Source organism: Procambarus clarkii, unplaced genomic scaffold (assembly GCF_040958095.1).
Source record: "Procambarus clarkii isolate CNS0578487 unplaced genomic scaffold, FALCON_Pclarkii_2.0 HiC_scaffold_98, whole genome shotgun sequence".
Lineage (NCBI taxonomy): Eukaryota > Metazoa > Arthropoda > Malacostraca > Decapoda > Cambaridae > Procambarus > Procambarus clarkii.
This window is the reverse complement of record NW_027189131.1, coordinates 4,441,006-4,461,379: the sequence shown is the minus strand read 5'-3', so window position 1 is coordinate 4,461,379 and position 20,374 is coordinate 4,441,006. Positions and strand designations below refer to the sequence as shown.

General features: G+C 46.6%; 1 protein-coding gene across 1 annotated transcript; it reads right to left on the bottom strand.

Moving 5' to 3' along the window:
- Positions 1–17,488: 17,488 nt before the first annotated feature.
- LOC138360172 (uncharacterized) lies at positions 17,489–17,995 on the bottom strand. The gene has a single exon (XM_069320117.1). It carries the CDS (start codon positions 17,993–17,995, stop codon positions 17,489–17,491), a length of 507 nt encoding a protein of 168 aa, XP_069176218.1.
- Between the last annotated feature and the right edge of the window lie 2,379 nt (positions 17,996–20,374).

The window sequence follows — 20,374 nt, the reverse complement described above, 5'->3', positions numbered from 1 at the left end:
TGGCGCTTAGACAGCAACGCCATCTATGGAGTGAAGAAGTGGACGTTTGTGTCAAAGCCTATAAGTGAGGTTCCCTAGAGCGTCCCAGTATTAATGACGTATCTGATTGCAGAGTCGACCTGGGACTGCTGTGTTGGACGATGGATCAGTCTACCCAAGGCAGCCAAGGTCTCTTCACCAGTCTGCTTTGAAGAAGCTGTGAGTCACCCCCGGACGAACTCTGTTGAGAGTAATAGCCTGCCTGAGGCGTGGCAGTGTCGGGAATCGCCTTATCCGGGGCTGGCTGGGGGAAGAGACCATCCACTGGGGTGCTGTATGAGGAGAGCGAGTCACACGAGGCTCCTGGCTAGGGCACGCAACCCTAAGTATCGGTCGTGGAGTGGCCTACACAGCGGAGCTGACTAGTACCTGCCAGCTACGGGCTGGATTGTGGTTGAAGGCCTCTACGACGAAGCACCCAGTGGGACTGTGATTTGGCTGGCCTGTGGCCAGGGTAGATTCGTCATAGTCATAGTCATAGTGGATTCATCATGGGCCACGGAAGAAGGAACCAGGGCTACCCAAAGTGAGCATCGTTGAGCATCCAGTGTCTTCGGAGGAAGACGCAACTGTACACAAGTGTAGTAATAATCCCTGCGTGCGACTGTTATTTATTTATATATGGTGGTGGTAAATATATAAGAAAAACTGGAACATTTGTATCCCCCCCCTTTAATTTAACTTGCATTATGGAACACACCCCTTGAAAGCCTCTACTAACTTGGGGCCGGATTCCCAAACTCTACTACCATCAGAGAAGAACCCAGTTGCGTCCCAGTAGGGCCGTAACATGACTGTTGCCTGGTCTCCCTTTATACGGGGCACCCAACTGTAGCTAAACTTCTCTTGATGATACCATTGACTGCTTCATGTCTGGCAATCTTTCTCTGTGACTTACGAAAGATGAGAACATAGCCGCTGCATTGGTCTGCCCGCGCATAGCAACAGATACACCAGTGTCCGGTGGAGATAAGGGCGGCAAGGCGCAGGGCAACACCAATACTTATGGCCGGATGGTCCAGGCGGGAGCCCAAGGCAGAATTAGAGACAACCAACAGGAAGTCCGTGGCATGGGAAGCTTGCACAGCTAGAAGATGCACTCTATCCTTCCTAGAAGCTGCCTCCCACAATGCTGTGGCAATGTTCTCCACTACTTGGCTATCCCATTTGGGCTGTTTGCAGTCGTTTGGAAAAGTTGCTCGAGGGTGAGAGTTGGCAGGATTGTCCCACTGACCAGCTCCGTCCGCGAATTTGGGATCATGAATCCCAATGGAGTCTTTTAGGTATTCTAGAAGTATTTAATTCAGTAATTCACCTGTAGCACTGGTCGAGAATAAGAATGCCGGCAATACTAACTGTGTCGCCTAACGAATACCTATACCCCCGAGTCTAACCGGGAGCGTTGCTTGGTCCCAATGGTCATCTTGCAAGGAGCGGTTTGACAATTTCAGTTATTGACCTTTGGAGTGCATATTATTCTGTTAATTTTGGGCTGTGAAAGGAGGGAGCACACCTTAGGAAATAGGTAAGTTTGGCCAAAGCCTTCACCTTGTGAGGAGTGTTATGGTATCAACACTGTTGCTGGACGGTGGAGTGGCGATTTTGGCGCAATCTATGGACCTGCACTCCAACTGTTTGGTATTAGATGAGATGCAGACAACGCCATCTGTTGGCAGTGGTGTGGCATCAGTGAAAGGCTCCTGTTCCATACCTCAGTTAGGTGGTGAGGTCTATGACGATGACCTCTGGTGGGTGGCATAACGATATCAATGTCATCTAGGTTGTACATGCAATTACAATTTCAGTTCCCTTGTGGAAGGGTGTTATCCTAAGGCCACCCTGTAAACTGGCTGTGTCTCTAATGACGTTTATGTTCACATAGGTGACGTGAGGAAGCGATTGCACTGAGGAGGGCAGTTCACCTTGGGCAGTCCAGAACTCCTGACTTGGTCCTGTGAGAGGACAAAGTGGCCACCATCGGTAGTAGCAGTGTGTTAGCTGCTTTATTGTCCCATTAAACACAAAACATTTTCTGACGTATTTATTTGGTAGCAGAAAGGTGACACTGTAACGATATAAATTCGTCTTTTATACGTATAGAGTGTGTGTGTGTGTGTACTTGCCTAATTGTGCTTAACGGGGATGAGCTCTTGCTCTTAGGGCCTGCCTCTCAACTGTCAATCAACTGTTGTACAGGTTCCTTAGCCTCCTGGGCTCTATCATATCTACAATTGAAACTGTGTATGGTGCCAGCCTCCACCACATCACTTTTTAATGCATTCCATTTGTCAACTACTCTGACACTAAAAAAGTTCTTTCTAATAATCTCTGTGGCTCATTTTGGTACTCAGTTTCCACCTGTGTCCCCTAATGTGTGTGCACCTTGTGTTAAATAGCGTGTCTTTATCTACCTTATCAATTTCTTTGAAAATCTTGAATGTGGTGATCATGACCCATAACTCTCATGTCTTCCAGAGACATGAGGTTTAATTCCCGTAGACTCATACACACATACACAGACAGAAAGAAGTCTTCTGTATGTGTGTGTGTGGAAAGTACTGATTGGTATAAGCATTACTATAATGTGTGTGTTTAGTGTGTTTGGGGTGTTTATGTGTGCGATGTGTTTGTGTTTGGAATGTTTTTGTGTGTTTGTGTTGGTGTTTGTTTGTTTGCCATAGTTGTGTTTGGTATGTGTTTGTCTGTGTTTATATGTTTGGTGTGTTTGATATGTTTGTGTGTGTTTGATATGTTTGTGTATGTTTGGCGTGTTTGTGTGTGGTGTGTATGTTTGTTTTGTTTATGTGATGATCTGTGTTGGTGTGTGTGTGGCATGCTGGTTATGTTTGTGTGTTTGTCTCTGTTGGTGTGTTTGATGTGTAGGGAATGTTCGTGTGTTTGGTATGTGTATGGTGTGTGTTTGGTATGTGTGTTTGTGTTTGTTTGGAATGTGTGTGTGTTTGGCGTGTGTGTGTTTGGAAAGTACTGATAGGTATAAGCATTAGACTAGTACTATGAGGTAGTGTGTGGAGGTAGGCGCTGGGTGTTGTGAGTAATATAATACTGGTTAGTGGGTTTGTGGTCAACTGGTGACTATGTAGGAGGCTCAGACTCGGTGTTCAACTCACCGCAGGCCGGCCTGGACACACCTACACAACACGGGTGAGAGAGAACTCTCTCTCTTCTTCTTCTTCTTCACTCTCTGTTGCCCCTTATCTATGTACTTGTCTTTCTATCCGGCTATGCCTTCATCTTTGTCTCACTCATGCTCTCTCTATTTCACATTTCTTTCTGCCTCTCTCCTTTGCTCTCTTCTCTCTCTCTCTCTCTCTCCCCCCTCTCTCTCCTCTAGCCTCTCGCTCTTTCTCCCCCCTCTCTCCTTTCACCTCCCCTCTCTCTTTGTCCCTCCTCTCTCCCCTCTCTCTCTCTCTCTCTCTCTCTCCTCCATCTCTCAATCTTTCTAAATGCAATAAAAATAATTATACCTAATAATTTATATAATAAATAATTAGAATTACGTTTTGAAAACCTTTCCTCCTAAACTTCATAGCGTAACATTTAAAACACTTTCTATTAAAACGTTGTTACCTCATGTTTCAATCTCTTCTTTAAAATTCTCAAAACACGTATATTATACATAATTTGTAACGTGCCCTAAACAACAAAAGGTCGTTTTAGCACGGTTATAGAAGGCAAAAATTATTAGGTGGGGTTGTCTGGACCAACGTACCCGGGAATTGACTTCTGCCAGTGTGTTAGCTACCCCTGTATGGAATTATTTGACACCCCTGTCAGCGTGTTCCTCTCTCCTCGTACCGATCCTGTGGAGTCCTATACTCAGCCCATACCGATCCTGTGGAGTCCTATACTCAGCCCGTACCGATCCTGTGGAGTCCTATACTCAGCCCGTACCGATCCTGTGGAGTCCTATACTCAGCCCGTACCGATCCTGTGGAGTCCTATACTCAGCCCGTACCGATCCTGTGGAGTCCTATACTCAGCCCGTACCGATCCTGTGGAGTCCTATACTCAGCCTGTACCGATCCTGTGGAGTCCTATACTCAGCCCGTACCGATCCTGTGGAGTCCTATACTCAGCCCGTACCGATCCTGTGGAGTCCTATACTCAGCCCGTACCTATCCTGTGGAGTCCTATACTCAGCCCGTACCGGTCCTGTGGAGTTCTATACTCAGTCCGTACTGGTCCTGTGGAGTCCTATACTCAGCCCGAAACGATCCTGTGGAGTCCTATACTCAGCCCGTACCGATCCTGTGGAGTCTTATACTCAGCCCGTACCGATCTTGTGAAGTCCTATACTCGGCCACTATCGATCCTGTGCAGTGCTATACTCAGCCTGTACCGATCCTATGAACTCCTATACTCAGCCCGTACCGATCCTGTGGAGTCCTGTACTCAGCCCGTAACGATCCTGTGGAGTCATGTACTCAGCTCGTACCGATCCGGTGGAATGCTATATTCAACCCGTACCGATCCTATGGACTCCTATACTCAGCTCGTAAAAATCCCGTGGAGTGCTATACTCAGCCCGTACCGATCCTGTAGAGCCCTATACTCAGTACCGATCCTGTGGAATTCTGTTCTCAGCCCGTACCGATCCTGTGTAGTTCTGTACTCAGCCCGTACCGATCCTGTGGAGTCCTGTACTCAGCCCGTACCGATCTTATATAGTCCTATTCTCAGACCATACCGATCCTGTGGAGTGCTATACTCAGCTCATACCGATCCTGCGGAGTCCTATACTCAGCCTGTACCAATCCTGTGGGGTCCTATACCTAGCCCGTACCGATCCTGTGGAGTCCTATACTCAGCCCGTACCGATCCTGTGGAGTCCGGTACTCATCCCGTACCGAACCTGTGGAGTCCTATACTCAGCCCGTACCAATCCTGTGGGGTCCTATACCTAGCCCGTACCGATCCTGTGGAGTCCTATACTCAGCCCGTACCGATCCTGCGGAGTCCTATACTCAGCCCGTACTGACCCTGTGCAGTCCTATACTCAGCCCATACCGATCCTGTGGAGTCCTAAATTCATCCCGTACCAATCCTGTGGAGTCCTATACTCTGTATCGATCCCGTGGAGTCCAATACTCAGCCCTTACCGATCCTGTGGAGTCCTATACTCGGCCTGTATCGATCCTGTGGAGTCCTATACTCAGCCGTATCGATTCTGTGGAGTCCTAAGCTCAGCCCTTACCGAACCTGTGGATCGAGTCCTATACACTGCCCGTACCGGTCCTGTGGAGTCCTATACACTGCCCGTACCGATCTTGTGGAGTCTTGTACACTGCACGTAACAATCCTGTGGAGTTCTATGCTCGGCCCATACCGATCCTGTGCAGTGATATACTCACCCCGGAACGATCCTGTGGAGTTCTATACTAAGCCCATACCGATCCAGTGGAGTGATACTCACCCCCGTAACGATCCTGTGGAGTCTTATACTTAGCCCGTACCGATCCTGTGGAGTTCAATAGTCAGCTCGTACCGATCCTGTGGAGTGCTATATTCAGCCAATACCGATCCTGTGAAGACCTAACTTCAGCTCGTGCCGATCCTGTGGAGTCCTATACTTAGCCCGTACCGATCCTTTGGAGTCATATACTCAGCCCGAACCGATCCTGTAGAGCCTTATCCTCAGCCCATACTGATCCTGTGGAGTGCTATACTCAGACCGTACCAATCCTGTTGAGTGCTATACTCACCCTGTAACGATCCTGTGGAGTCCTATACTCAGCCTGTAACGATCCTGTGGAGTCCTATACTCAGACCGTACCGATCCTGTGGGGTTCTATACCTAACCCGTACCGATCCTGTGGAGTCCTATAATCAGCCCGTACCGATCCTGCGGAGTCCTATACTCAGCCCGTACTGATCCTATGCAGTCCTATACTCAGCCCATACCGATCCTGTGGAGTCCTAAATTCATCCCGTACCGATCCTGTGGAGTCCTATACTCTGTATCAATCCCGTGGAGACCAATACTCAGCCCGTACCGATTCTGTGGAGTCCTATATATTAAGCCCATACCGATCCTGTGGAGTCCTATACTCAGCCCGTTACGATCCCGAGAAGTCCTATACTCAGCCCGTACCGATCCTGTGGAGTCCTAAATTCATCCCGTAACGATTCTGTGGAGTCCTATACTCAGCCTGTATCGATCTTGTGGAGTTCAATACTCAGCCCTTATCGATCCTGTGGAGTCCTATACTCAGCCCGTATCGATTCTGTGGAGTCCTAAATTCAGCCCGTACCAATCCTGTGGATTCCTATACTCAGCCCGTACCGGTCTTGTGGATTCCTGTAATCAGCCAAAAACGATCCTGTGGTGTCTTATACTCAACCTTTACCGATCCTGTGTAGTTTTGTACTCATCCCGTACCAATCCTGTGGAGTCCTGTACACAGCCCGTACCGATCCTATATAGTCCTATTCTCAGACCGTACCGATCCTGTGGAGTCCTACACTCAGCTTGTAACGATCCTGTGGAGTGCTATACTTAGCCTGTACCGAACCTGTGGAGTCCTATACACTGCCCGTACCGATCTTGTGGAGTCTTGTACACTGCGCGTAACAATCCTCTGGAGTTCTATGTTCGGCCCATACCGATCCTGTGGAGTGATATACTCACCCCGTAACAATCCTGTGGAGTTCTATACTAAGCCCATACCGATCCAATGGAGTGATAATCACCTCCGTAACGATCTTGTGGAGTCTAATAGTCAGCTCGTACCGATCCTGTGGAGTGCTATATTCAGCCCATACCGATCCTGTGAAGACCTAACTTCAGCTCGTACCGATCCTGTGGAGTCCTATACTCAGCCCGTACCGATCCTGTGGAGTCCTATACTCAGCCCGTACCGATCCTGTGGAGTCCTATACACTGCCCGTACCGATCCTGTGGAGTCCAATACTCAGCCTGTACCAATCCTTTGGAGTCTTATACCCAGCCCGTACCGATCCTGTGGAGTCCTATACTCAGCCCGTACCGATCCTGTGGAGTCCTATACACTGCCCGTTCCGATCCTGTGGAGTCCAATACTCAGCCTGTACCAATCCTTTGGAGTCTTATACCCAGCCCGTACCGATCCTGTGGAGTCCAATACTTAGCCTGTATCAATCCTGTGGAGTCCTGTACTCATCCCGTACTGAACCTGTGGAGTCCTGTACTCATCCCGTACTGAACCTGTGGTGTCCTATACTCAGCCCGTACCGATCCTGTGTAGTCCTATACTAAGCCCGTACCGATCCTGTGGAGTGCTGTACTCGGCCCTTTCCGATCCTGTGGAGCTCTACACTCAGCCCGTAACGATCCTGTGGAGTCCAATACTCAGCCCGTATCGATCCTGTGGAGTCCAATACTCAGCCCGTAACGATCCTGTGGAGTCCAATACTCAGCCCGTATCGATCCTGTGGAGTCCAATACTCAGCCTGTACCGATCCTTTGGAGTCTTATACCCAGCCCGTACCGATCCCGTGGAGTCCAATACTCAGCCCGTATCGATCCTGTAGAGTCCAATACTCAGCCCGTACCGATCCTGTGTAGTCCTATACTAAGCCCGTACCGATCCTGTGGAGTGCTGTACTCGGCCCTTTCCGATCCTGTGGAGCTCTACACTCAGCCCGTAACGATCCTGTGGAGTCCAATACTCAGCCCGTATCGATCCTGTGGAGTCCAATACTCAGCCCGTAACGATCCTGTGGAGTCCAATACTCAGCCCGTATCGATCCTGTGGAGTCCAATACTCAGCCTGTACCGATCCTTTGGAGTCTTATACCCAGCCCGTACCGATCCCGTGGAGTCCAATACTCAGCCCGTATCGATCCTGTAGAGTCCAATACTCAGCCCGTACCGATCCTGTGGAGTCCAATACTCAGCCCGTATCGATCCTGTGGAGTCCAATACTCAGCCCGTACAGATCCTGTGGAGTCCAATACTCAGCCCTTACCGATCCTGTGGAGTGCTATACTCAGCCCGTACCGATCCTGTGGAGTCCTATACATTGCCCGTACCGATCATGTGGAGTCCTCTACTCAGCCCGTACCGATCTGTGGAGTCCTCTACTCAGCCCGTATCGATCCTGTGGAGTCCTATACTCAGCCCGTATCGATCCTGTAGAGTCCTATACTCAGCCTGTATCAATCCTGTGGAGTCCTATACTCAGCCTGTACCGATCCTGTGGAGTCCTATGCTCAGCTCATATAGCTCCTGTGGAGTCCGAAATTCAGCCTGTACCGATCCTGTGGAGTCATATACTCAGCCCGTACTGATCCTATGGATTCCTATTCTCAGCCCGTTCCGATCCTGAGAAGTCCTATACTCAGCCAGTACCGATCCTGTGGAGTCCTATATATTCAGCCCGTACCGATCCTGTGGAGTCCTAAATTCATCCCGTACCGATCCTGTGGAGTCCTATACTCAGCCTGTATCGATCCTGTGGAGTCCTATATTCAGCCCTTACCGATCCTGTGGAGTCCTAAATTCAGCCCGTACCGATCCTGTGGAGTCCTATGCTCAGCTCATATAGCTCCTGTGGAGTCCGAAATTCAGCCTGTACCGATCCTGTGGAGTCCTATACTCAGCCTGTATCGATCCTGTGGAGTTCAATACTCAGCCCTTACCGACCCTGTGGAGTGCTATACTCAGCCCGTACCGATCCTGTGGAGTCCTATATTCAGCCCTTACCGATCCTGTGGAGTCCTAAATTCAGCCCGTACCGATCCTTTGGATTCCTGTAATCGGCCCAAAACGATCCTGTGGTGTTCTATACTCATCCTGTACTGATCCTGTGGAGTTCTGTTCTCAGCCCGTACCGATCCTGTGTAGTTCTGTACTCAGCCCGTACCAATCCTGTGGAGTTCTGTGCTCAGCTCGTACCGATCCTGTGGAGTCCTGTACTCAGCCCGTACCGATCGTATATAGTCCTATTCTCAGACCGTAACGATCCTGTGGAGTGCTATACATATACTTAGCCTGTACCGATCCTGTGGAGTGCTATACTAAGCCTGTACCGAACCTGTGGAGTCCTATACATTGCCCGTACCGATCCTGTGGAGTCCTATACTCAGCCCGTACCGATCTTGTGGCGTCTTGTACACTGCGCGTAACAATCCTGTGGAGTTCTATGCTCGGACCATACCGATCCTGTGGAGTGATATACTCATCCCGTAACGATCCTGTGGAGTACTATACTAACCCCATACCGATCCAGTGGAGTGATACTCACCCCCGTAACGATCCTGTGGAGTCTTATACTTAGTCTGTACCGATCCTGTGGAGTCCAATAGTCAGCTCGTACCGATCCTGTGGAGTGCTATATTCAGCCCATACCGATCCTGTGAAGACCTAACTTCAGCTCGTGCCGATCCTGTGGAGTCCTATACTCAGCCCGTACCGATCCAATATATATTTTCTTTTAATTACAGTCATCATTGCATCACCAATATTACCTCAACAACAGCATCAATCCATCATATCTTCACATTCGAATACAACTACAAGTTCTTCACCTGAGATAAAAATAATCTCCCCACCTCCACCACCACCATCATTGCCACCAATATTATTACCCCTGAAGATAATAGATGACGAACTGAACAAAGTAACGGAAGCCCCATTGGGTCGAGTTAACAATGAAGAAATGGCAGCAGCTCCTACTACACCTTCGTCTTCTGATCATGGGATGATATTATCATCTCCACTACCACAAGAGCCTCATCTTCGACCATCATCACCGTCGCCTCCTCTTGTAGTGTTATCACCTAAGATAATAATTAGACAACTGAACAATTCAAGGGACACACCATCTCGTACTGATTCGGAGTCCGCCGAAAATAACAACAATATCGACGCAGACACTGACAACCAACCTCCCCATCACTTGCATGTCAAAAAAGTAAAATAAATAAGTAGTAGACTGAACGAGAGCGAGAAGAGTAACGCTTTTTAAAATGTTGTCACAGTCTTCATCAGTTGTTACACCCATAAGTTTATACGACGCAGTTAATGTCATAATCCCTAAAGCAGACAGAGAATCGTAGAAGGGAATCCGTACCATCAGTGGAATAGTTATCGAAAATGATCACCAGAGAAATTTATATCGTGTGGCCACCAAATTTGGAACCATCAATCAGTATCTTTCTAGTACTGACTTCGATAAATTTGTAGACAGAATTATACCAAATCAAATTAATAAGAGCCAAACAGTAGGTCTTCGAGAAGTCGTTCGACGACAGTCTGATTATTTTCTCAGTGATAATCGCTATAGGAAGATTCTAGTGTGTCATTGTAAACTCTTGCAGTGTATGAAATCACAGATGTATTTGCCAGAGATACGGTCAAAGGTGTACCCCCAAATGCCGACATAATGTACAAATCCGTAAAAATTGTTGATAATAATAAAAATAATAATAATAATCAAATACTTATACATTTCAATATCCTTTATCATACCATGTTTGGATAAGTGCGAAAAATCATTTAAACTACAACTGCAGTTACGACATGTTACATAAACAATAATATGGACAATAATAACAAACAATAATATACCAAATCCCATTAATAGTTTTTTTATCTTTTGTGTCTCACATTCAAGGGTAACTTTTTAAAATTATATAATTGATTCTATAAAATACATTCAAAATTAATTACAAAAAATAAATTTGGGGCTTTTATTTCACTAAAAAATAATTTTTCTAAGTAAAAACCAAAAGTAAATACTTTGTTTTTTAGGTGACAAAATTTTTATTTAGAACAAATTATTTAATTTATTATATAAAATATCTTTACAAAAATAAATTTGGGCATATCATAATTTCCCCAAAAATAATTTTTGGGTTTTATTACCCCACAAATAATATAATTTGCGAGTTAAAGACCTCCAGTATAGACAACGAGTAATGTTATGTAAAAAATATATACAAAATTGTAAATAAAATATGAAATATTACATAAATTCTTAAAACATACACAACACATATAAAATTTGTTTCATAAAACTAATCAACGGGAAATAAATTTATATTATATATACCTGGAGAAACCTTTCATAATTTTATCTTTGCAATAATATTTCAAAATAATATATAAAAATCATGAAAATAAGGTACTCCTAAACAATAATATCTCCTTATTGCATAAAATTGTGTTAATAAATTGTAATAAAAGTCAATAAAAAGTGGCAGTAAAGGTTTTTTCTAGTTTTATCATGTCTTTTAGATATATAAAATATTATAAATCTAAAGAAAATTCTTACAAAAAAGTTACTTTTCTAAAATGTCATTATTTTTTGGTTTGTTTGACTGTCAAACTCGGTATTAAATTCAGTGTTCTTGGTACAAAAATCTGTGTTCTCGGTGCTAATTTTTGTGCTCTCGGCACTAAATTCTGTGACACAATTAAATTGATACATTTAAATAGTTATTTTTTCCTTGGGAATCCCCCCTTCCCTGCTCAGCTCGTTGATGCCGTGAGGGGAGCTTAGTGGGCGGCTGCCGGAGTGTGATGCTCCTTGGGACAGTCTTCTGTCCTTTTCTAGCCTTGTGCTTCAGCTGCAGTCTTCTCCAATTGTGCTGAGCACCTTTTCCTTTTCCTTCCGTTTCGTTTTTCTCCCCCCTCTTCTCCTATCTGCTTGCCGTTTCCTGCCGACCTTTTGCTTGTTTTGGTTATTCCTTTGGACTTCTATTTTGACGCCCGGGTGCTTGAGGAGGCATACTCTTGCACCCGTAGAACTGTAGTACCCAATGTCGAGAGCGAGGGAACCTTTTATTGTTAATCCCCCTTTCGTCACTGAACCCGATCTCGACGGATTGTCGGTTCTTAAGGTGGCGTTTGTGGGGCGTATACTCACGACGCACCCCTAGGAGGCCCCGGCATGATCGGCGATAGCTTCTTGTTGGGTGTCCTGCCTCTATTTGTGGCTCCATGGTGGGTGTGGGAAAATCAACATTCGTGAATGAATATTGATTTTTCGTAGCGATGATATCTACTGTTTCTGCTGTTTCTCCTTTACCTTCTCAGGCTCGTGGGGTGGGCGACCAAGCCCGCGAGTCGGTCCGTGTTGGAAGACCGGGCTCTGTAGCCTCCGCTGCATTGGGGCCCGACCTTGCTCCTACCTTTGGCCTCTCTGACTCCTCCCCCTCGGCTCTCCTCCCTCTTCTGTGGTTGTGTCGAGCCCCAAGCCCCCAGTGGTGACTACCTCGTCCCCTGACGCGGCTCCATCTCTAGTTGTAACTACTGCGCCTTTTAACCCCTCTCTCTGGGGGTTCTCAACGCCGTCCTCGTCACGGCTGCCCTCGCTCGCTTCCTTCCTGATCTGATACCTATCAAGCTTTGTTTGGTCCCGCTTCGTGGGCCAAATATTTTGATCTCCTCCCTCTTGATTCTGCGCCTCTTGACGATTTCTCCCTCCATCGACATCTTGTTGATTCCGTGGATGCCTCCATTACTTTCAACCCCACTCGTCTCGGTACACGTGTCGTTGCTGCTCCTTCTCAGGATGCAGCTTCCCGCTTGGCTGCCTTATCCTGCCTTGGCGAGACCCTTGTTTGGGTCTCAAAGAACGTTCATTTGAACGCCAGTGTTGGCACTCTTCTGCTCCCGCCCCATGTTGCGACCGGTGTTCGAGGTCTGCGAGACTGCCACGACGATATTCGACATATCCTTGATGCCCAGGGCCATTCTGTTCTCCAGGTGGACACGTTTACTCGTCCCCCTCGTGGTCGTCGCCGTCAACCCCTTTGGGTTGTGAAGATTACCTTTGATGGTCGGACCCTTCCACCCTCTGTCATTCTTGCTGGTGCCACGTGCTCTGTCCAGGAGTACATTCCTTCTCCTAGGCTCTGTAACAAGTGCTGGAGGTTTAGGCATGATGCCCTCCGCTGCTCTGTGACTGTCTCTCTCTGTCCTTTGTTTGGAGGCGAAGGTCACAATAAGTCGGAGTGCACTTCTCCCCAAGCTCGTTGCCTCAACTGCGGTGAGGCCCATCCTACCTTCTCCCGTGCGTGTGTCCATTACAAGCTTGAGGCAGCCGTCCTCAACTTGAAGCACCGGGAGCGTTAATGTTTTCCTGAGGCGAGGCGCCAGGTTCGCCGACTCCTGCCTTATGCTAATATCTCTTATGCTCGCGTGCTGCGCTCTTCCTCTCCTCGTCCTTCCCCCCTTCCTCAGACTCACAACCGTTTCCGGGCCTTGGACCCTGATACACCCACTGCCCCTCCTCTGTTCCTTTGAGTTCTATCCCGAAGGATCCACCTCCTGGTCCTCTGTCTGGGGTTCCCCTTCTTTCTACCCGGTCTGTCTTGTCTCCTGTGTCTTCTTCCTCGTCTCCTTCCGTTCCTCCTTCCCATCCTTCCCCTCTGTCTCTTGACTCTCCCCGCCGCCTGTCGGTGTGGGCTGATGTCCATCGCTCTCCAAACGACCGTCGTGTGTGCTCTCGTTCGGCTTCTCCTGTTGAGACGCTAGAATCCGTTGCCCAGTACGTAGTTGCTGGGACACCTGTCTCTACGTCAGAAGCGTAAGCCTGGCTCCTCTCCTTCCTCCTCCTCCTCGACGGGTAAGAAGGTTTTGCTTTCTTCCTCGGCCCCTACTTCTGCCTCTATCGCTCCTTCCCCTCCCATTTCTGTGGTTGCGCTCCCTGTTCCTGCTATGGAGGTTTCTTTGGCCCCCACTTCCCTCTCGGTTGCTGCCCTTGCTGAGGTGTGCTCCCCTCTTTCTACTCCCCCTCTTCCTGCTGCTGTCCTTGACTGCTCCTCTCCGTTGCCTCCTCCTCTTCCTCCGGACCCCGCCCGCCCCCCTCTGGTCTGTTCTCCCGCTTCCTTCCCTCCGTCTTTGCTCAGTTTACCTATGCCCCCTAACCCTGACTTTGCTGACCCTGATCCCAACCCTGATATTCTTTAACGTGCTATATTGCTCTTTCGCCTTTGTTTCTCCCTTGTTCTCTGTTGTTGTCCTTTCTCTTCTCGTTGTTGTCTATTCTTCAATGGAACGTTCGAAGTTATTACGCCAATTTTCTCGAACTCCAACTTCTGATTTCGCGGTTTTCGCCCCTTTGTGTCTGTCTCCAGGAGCCGTTGCTTGGTGCTCGTCCTGGTCGTTTTCGTGGCTATTCCTCTCTCCCCCCCCCCAGCTATTGCTGGGGCTTCTAATTCTTCTGCTCTCTTGATTCGCACTGATGTTCCCTTTGTCCCCTTACTTTTTCCTTTGCCTCTCCATTGTTCTGCTGCTCGTGTCTTTGTGGGGAAATGGTACACAGTTTGTTCCATTTATCTCCCCCCGAGTGTCCCGCTTTCTCTTCCTGATCTGAAACACCTCCTGGACTCCTTGCCGGAGCCTTTGCTCCCGCTAGGTGATTTCAATTGTCGTCATTCTCTTTGGGGTGATGTTCTGACGAATACCCGAGGTCTCCTCGAGACACAAAAGAAGGTCACCACCAAAGACACCTTACAAGCAGAACTTATTGCGGAAGGAGGAAAGAATCGAGGCAACTACAGAAGCACCATACTGTCTCCCGAGCTCAAAGCAGCAGCTAAGAGCCTTCGTGAGAACAAGGAGATAGTTGTCAGGAGAGGCGACAAGTCGCCAATATACGTCATTCTTAAAAAAGACGAATATCTGGCGAAAATGAACCGCATTCTCTCTGACCAAACAAAATTCCAAAGGGTAACGAAGGACACTAGAGCCGATGTGAAAGCAAAGGTCAACAAATTGATCGAAACTGTGAACGCCAAGAAATCCGGACTCCACCTGCCAAAGATTATTGGGGAATATAAACCTGGATATGCATATGGAAATGTCAAGACACATAAGCCTGGAAACCCACTTTGGCCAATCATCAGCCAGATACCCACACCCACGTACAGACTGGGGAAGTGACTCAACGGCTTGCTGATTCCTTATGTCCCTTGCACCTTCAGCCTGAAGTCTCCAAAGGAATTTGTTGACTTACTGCGGGAACACAGGCCACAAGGATAAAAGCCTCGTTGGACGTAGAATCACTGTTTACCAACGTACCTGTGGATGAAACAATCGGGATGATAGCGGACAGAGTGTATCGTGATCCGGCCTGTATTCCTCTTGACATACCAGAAAACATTCTAAGGAAACTACTCCAACCTTGTACTAAAGAGGCACCCTTCTTGAGCCCGGATGGGCACATGTATAAGCAAGTAGATGGGGTCGCCATGGGTTCTCCCCTAGGTGTCCTGTTTGCAAACTTCTACATGAGTACCATCGAGCAAAAGGTCCTAGTCGACATGAACTTGAAACCGGCCATATACTGCAGGTATGTTGACGACATTTTTACACAGGCACCTGATGTCAGACATCTGCAAGAGCTGAAGGAGGCATTTGAGCAGAGTTCTGTGTTGCGTTTCACTTACGAGAGGGAGAAGGATGGGAAGCTGCCCTTTCTAGATGTAACAGTCATGGAAAGGAGCGGAGGCTTCCACACTGCAGTCTACACTAAGGAAACAAACATAGGAGTGTGCCTCAATGCCAACAGTGACTGCCCAGACAGGTACAAGAGAAGTGTCGTTAACGCTTATGTCGACCGTGCTCTCAGCCACAACTCAGGATGGAAGCAAGTCGATGAAGAACTCTGTAGGGTAAGACAGGTCCTAGTCAACAACGGCTTCTCCAATCGTATCGTTGAAGACATCATAAGAAGGGAGGTGAAACGCCATGCAACCTCTGAAGAGACAAGTAACACAACACCTATACCCCCTATTAGACTATTTTACAGGAACTTCTTTTCCACAGCTCATAAAACGGAGGAAAGGGTCCTGAAAGATATTGTTAATAGAAACGTTATCCCTACAGACAAAAATCAGAAGATACAACTGATTATTTACTATAAAACAAAAAAAACGGCCAACCTACTCATGAGAAACTCTCCAGACACAAAGCAGAATGCTTTAAAAGAGACCAACGTCGTCTATGCCTTCAAATGCCCACTTGGGGACTGTAAGCCTCAAAGAACTCAGTATATAGGCAAGACAACAACATCTCTTTCCAGGCGATTATCGATACATAAGCAACAGGGCTCCATTAAGGAACATATAATCTCTTCCCACAACCAGACCATCACCAGAGAAATCTTAGCAAACAACACAGAAATCATCGATAGATACAGTGATAGCAGGCGGCTTGACATCTGCGAGGCACTACACATCAAGAAGTCAACACCAGTAATCAACAGCCAATTAATGCACAACTATATTCTACCCACTTTAAGACTCCGCTCCAATATAGAAGCATCAAGAAATATGGTCCAATAAGCCTTTTTGCAGTTACTTCCATTCTTATCTTCAATTTACCCAATTAATACCCATTGTTTCGTGTTCTGTCCTGTGTTGAAAGTTTTGTTCACCTCATCCAAAACTGTTGTAACATATCACCTCACCCAAAATGCGGGTATAAAATAAAATGAAATCTGTTTAAATCATAGCATAAGTAAGAACTCTGTTTAGTGTTTGCAGGTTATAGTTGTGTGTGTAAACTAAAAATCTTTGAAAATGTAATAAGTTATTACAAAACGCGTTCAAGTGTCGTGTCAGACTAGAAATAAAAATGAATTTTGGAGAATTGATTTTTCAATTACCATCAACAGTGAAAAGAAACATAAGAAATATTGAGAAAATTCGTGTTAGAATTATTAATCTTACTTTTTCGGTCATATTTAATAATATAAGATCTTTACATGTATGTTTTTTCAAGTACGTTTTCAAGGCACGTTATGTTCAAACTTTTTCATGCATCCAGAACATTGATAGGGCTTTTCATGAATTTTTAAGAGTAATTAAAAAAAATAAGAGAATATAGCTTTTTAAAACGATGACACATACTCTACTTTCGTTAATAACAACCACATCAACAAAGACAACTGTAAATCCTCAACAACTGCCTCAGTTATAACCCCAGCCGCATGTTGCAGAGTTGAGAACAGCTAACAGAATAAATGAAGATTCTTACTGGGGTCCAGTAACAACTACTCATGGGCAAAATAATAATAAGAATACAGAAATAGCACCAGAAAAAGTAAATGTCGGTAAGAAAATGAAAAATTGGGCTATTTCTTTTATGTATGTGTCTTTTTTAATTGGTTTAATAGTCACGTTTTATCTACTAGGAACAAATATTTATAAATCATTAGTGTCATTATTAATTTGTATTATTGCTCTTTTATTAATTACATTTATATTAACCTATCATCAATATCAATACAAATCAATTGTTTCTTATGCCCAGAAAATAGCCCCTCCAGCTAAACACTTGGGGACTGTAAATTGTTAATTGTATCTTCTGATTTGAGTCTGTGGGGATAACGTTCCTATTAATAATAATTTTCAGGACACGTTCCTCCATTTTATGAGCCGTCGAAAAGAAGTTCCTGTAAAACAGTCTAATGGGGGGTTCAAGTGTTGTGTTAGTTCACTCTTCAGAGATTGCGTGGCTTTTCACCATTCTTTTAATGATGCCTTCAACATAACCGTTAGAGAAGCCATTGTTGATTAAGACCTGTTTTACTCTACAGAGTTCTTCATTTACCTGCTTCCAACCAGTGATATGAGTGAAAGCCCGGTCGATGTAAGGGTTGACAACATTAGTTTTGTACCTGTCTGGGCAGTCACTGTTGGCATTAAGGCACATTCCTATGTTTTTTTCCTTAGTGTAGACTGCAATGTGGAAGCCACCATTTCTTTCCACGACTGTTACTTCTAGAAAGGGCAGCTTCCCATCCTTCTCCATCTCGTATCTGAAATTTTGCCCGAATGCCTTCTTCAACTGCTGCAAACGTCTGACATCAGGTACCTGCATAAATATGTCGTCAACGTACCTGTAGTATATGGCGGGTTTCAAGTCCGTGTCAACTAAGACCATCTGCTTTATGGTACCCATGTTTAAGTTTGCAAACAGGACACCTAGGGGAGAACCCATGGCGACCCCCATCTACTTGCTTATACATGTGCCCATCCGGGCTCAAGAAGGGTGCCTCTTTAGTACAAGCTTGGAGTAACTTCCTTAGTATGCTCTCTAGTATGTCATGGGGAGTAAAAGCCGGATCACGATAAACTATGTCCATCATCATCTTAATTGTTTTGTCCACAGGAACGTTGGTTGACAGCGACTCCACATCCAGAGAGGCTCTTATACCTATGGCCCATGCTTCCTGCAGAAGGTCAACGAATTCCTTTGGAGACTTCAGGCTAAAAACACATGACTTAAGCAGGTAGTTAAGCCTCTTAGCCAGTCTGTATGTGGGTGTTGGTATCTGGCTGATGATTGGCCGAAGAGTGTTTCCAGGCTTGTGGATCTTGACATTACCATATGCGTATGGGAATTGAAAACGATGGTAAACAGATTGATTCAAACTGTGAACGCCAAGAAATATGCACTCCACCTGCCAAAGGTTATCGGGAAATACAAACCTGGTTACGCATATGGGAATATCAAGACCCGCAAGTGGACCACATTCACTACATTTAACCACCTTCCCTACTATTCACCCCTTCTCTAACATTCCCCACCGTCCCTAATATTCACAACTTTCCCTATCATTCACCACCTTCCTTACCATTCACATTTTTTCCTACCATTCACCACCTCCCTTATCATTCACTACTTTCCTAACATTCATCAAATTCCCCGTCCTTCACAACATTTCCTACAATTCATTATCTTCCCTGCCAATCATCACATTCACTATCTTTCTCCACCTTTCCTATTATTCACAAGCTTCCCTACAATTCCCCACCATCTCGACTATTCCTCACCTTCCCTACAATTCACCACCTTCCCTACAATTCCCGACCTTCCCTACCATTCACCACCTTCCCTACCATTCACCACCTTCCCTACCATTCACCACCTTCCCTACCATTCACCACCTTCCCTACCATTCACTACCATTCACCACCTTCCCTACCATTCACCACCTTCCCTACCATTCACCACCTTCCCTACCATTCACCACCTTCCCTACCATTCACCACCTTCCCTACCATTCACCACCTCCCCTACCATTCACCACCTTCCCTACCATTCACCACCTTCCCTACCATTCACCACCTTCCCTACCATTCACCACCTTCCCTACCATTCACCACCTTCCCTACCATTCACCACCTTCCCTACCATTCACCACCTTCCCTACCATTCACCACCTTCCCTACCATTCACCACCTTCCCTACCATTCACCACCTTCCCTACCATTCACCACCTTACCTACCATTCACCACCTTACCTACCATTCACCACCTTCCTGACCATTCCCTTCCCTTCCCTACCATTCACCACCTTCCCTACCATTCACCACCTTCCTGACCATTCCCTTCCCTTCCCTACCATTCACCACCTTCCCTACCATTCACTATCATTCACCACCTTCCCTACCATTCACCACCTTCCCTACCATTCACCACCTTCCCTACCATTCACCACCTTCCCTACCATTCACCACCTTCCCTACCATTCACCACCTTCCCTACCATTCACCACCTTCCCTACCATTCACCACCTTCCCTACCATTCACCACCTTACCTACCATTCACCACCTTCCTGACCATTCCCTTCCCTTCCCTACCATTCACCACCTTCCCTACCATTCACCACCTTCCTGACCATTCCCTTCCCTTCCCTACCATTCACCACCTTCCCTACCATTCACTATCATTCACCACCTTCCCTACCATTCACCACCTTCCCTACCATTCACCACCTTCCTGACCATTCCCTTCCCTTCCCTACCATTCACCACCTTCCCTACCATTCACCACCTTCCTGACCATTCCCTTCCCTTCCCTACCATTCACCACCTTCCCTACCATTCACTATCATTCACCACCTTCCCTACCATTCACCACCTTCCCTACCATTCACCACCTTCCTGACCATTCCCTTCCCTTCCCTACCATTCACCACCTTCCCTACCATTCACTATCATTCACCACCTTCCCTACCATTCACCACCTTCCCTACCAATCACCACCTTCCCTACCATTCACCACTTTCCCTACTATTCACCACCTTTCCTACCATTCACCACCTTCCCTACCATTCACCACCTTCCCTACCATTCACCACCTTCCTGACCATTCCCTTCCCTTCCCTACCATTCACCACCTTCCCTACCATTCACCACCTTCCCTACCATTCACCACCTCCCCTACCATTCACCACCTCCCCTACCATTCACCACCTTACCTACCATTCACCACCTTCCTGACCATTCCCTTCCCTTCCCTACCATTCACCACCTTCCCTACCATTCACCACCTTCCTGACCATTCCCTTCCCTTCCCTACCATTCACCACC

Coding starts and splice junctions, on each gene's coding strand:
- LOC138360172 (XM_069320117.1), bottom strand. CDS start 17,995: ATGGGTTCTCCCCTAGGTGTCCTGTTTGCAAACTTAAACATGGGTACC.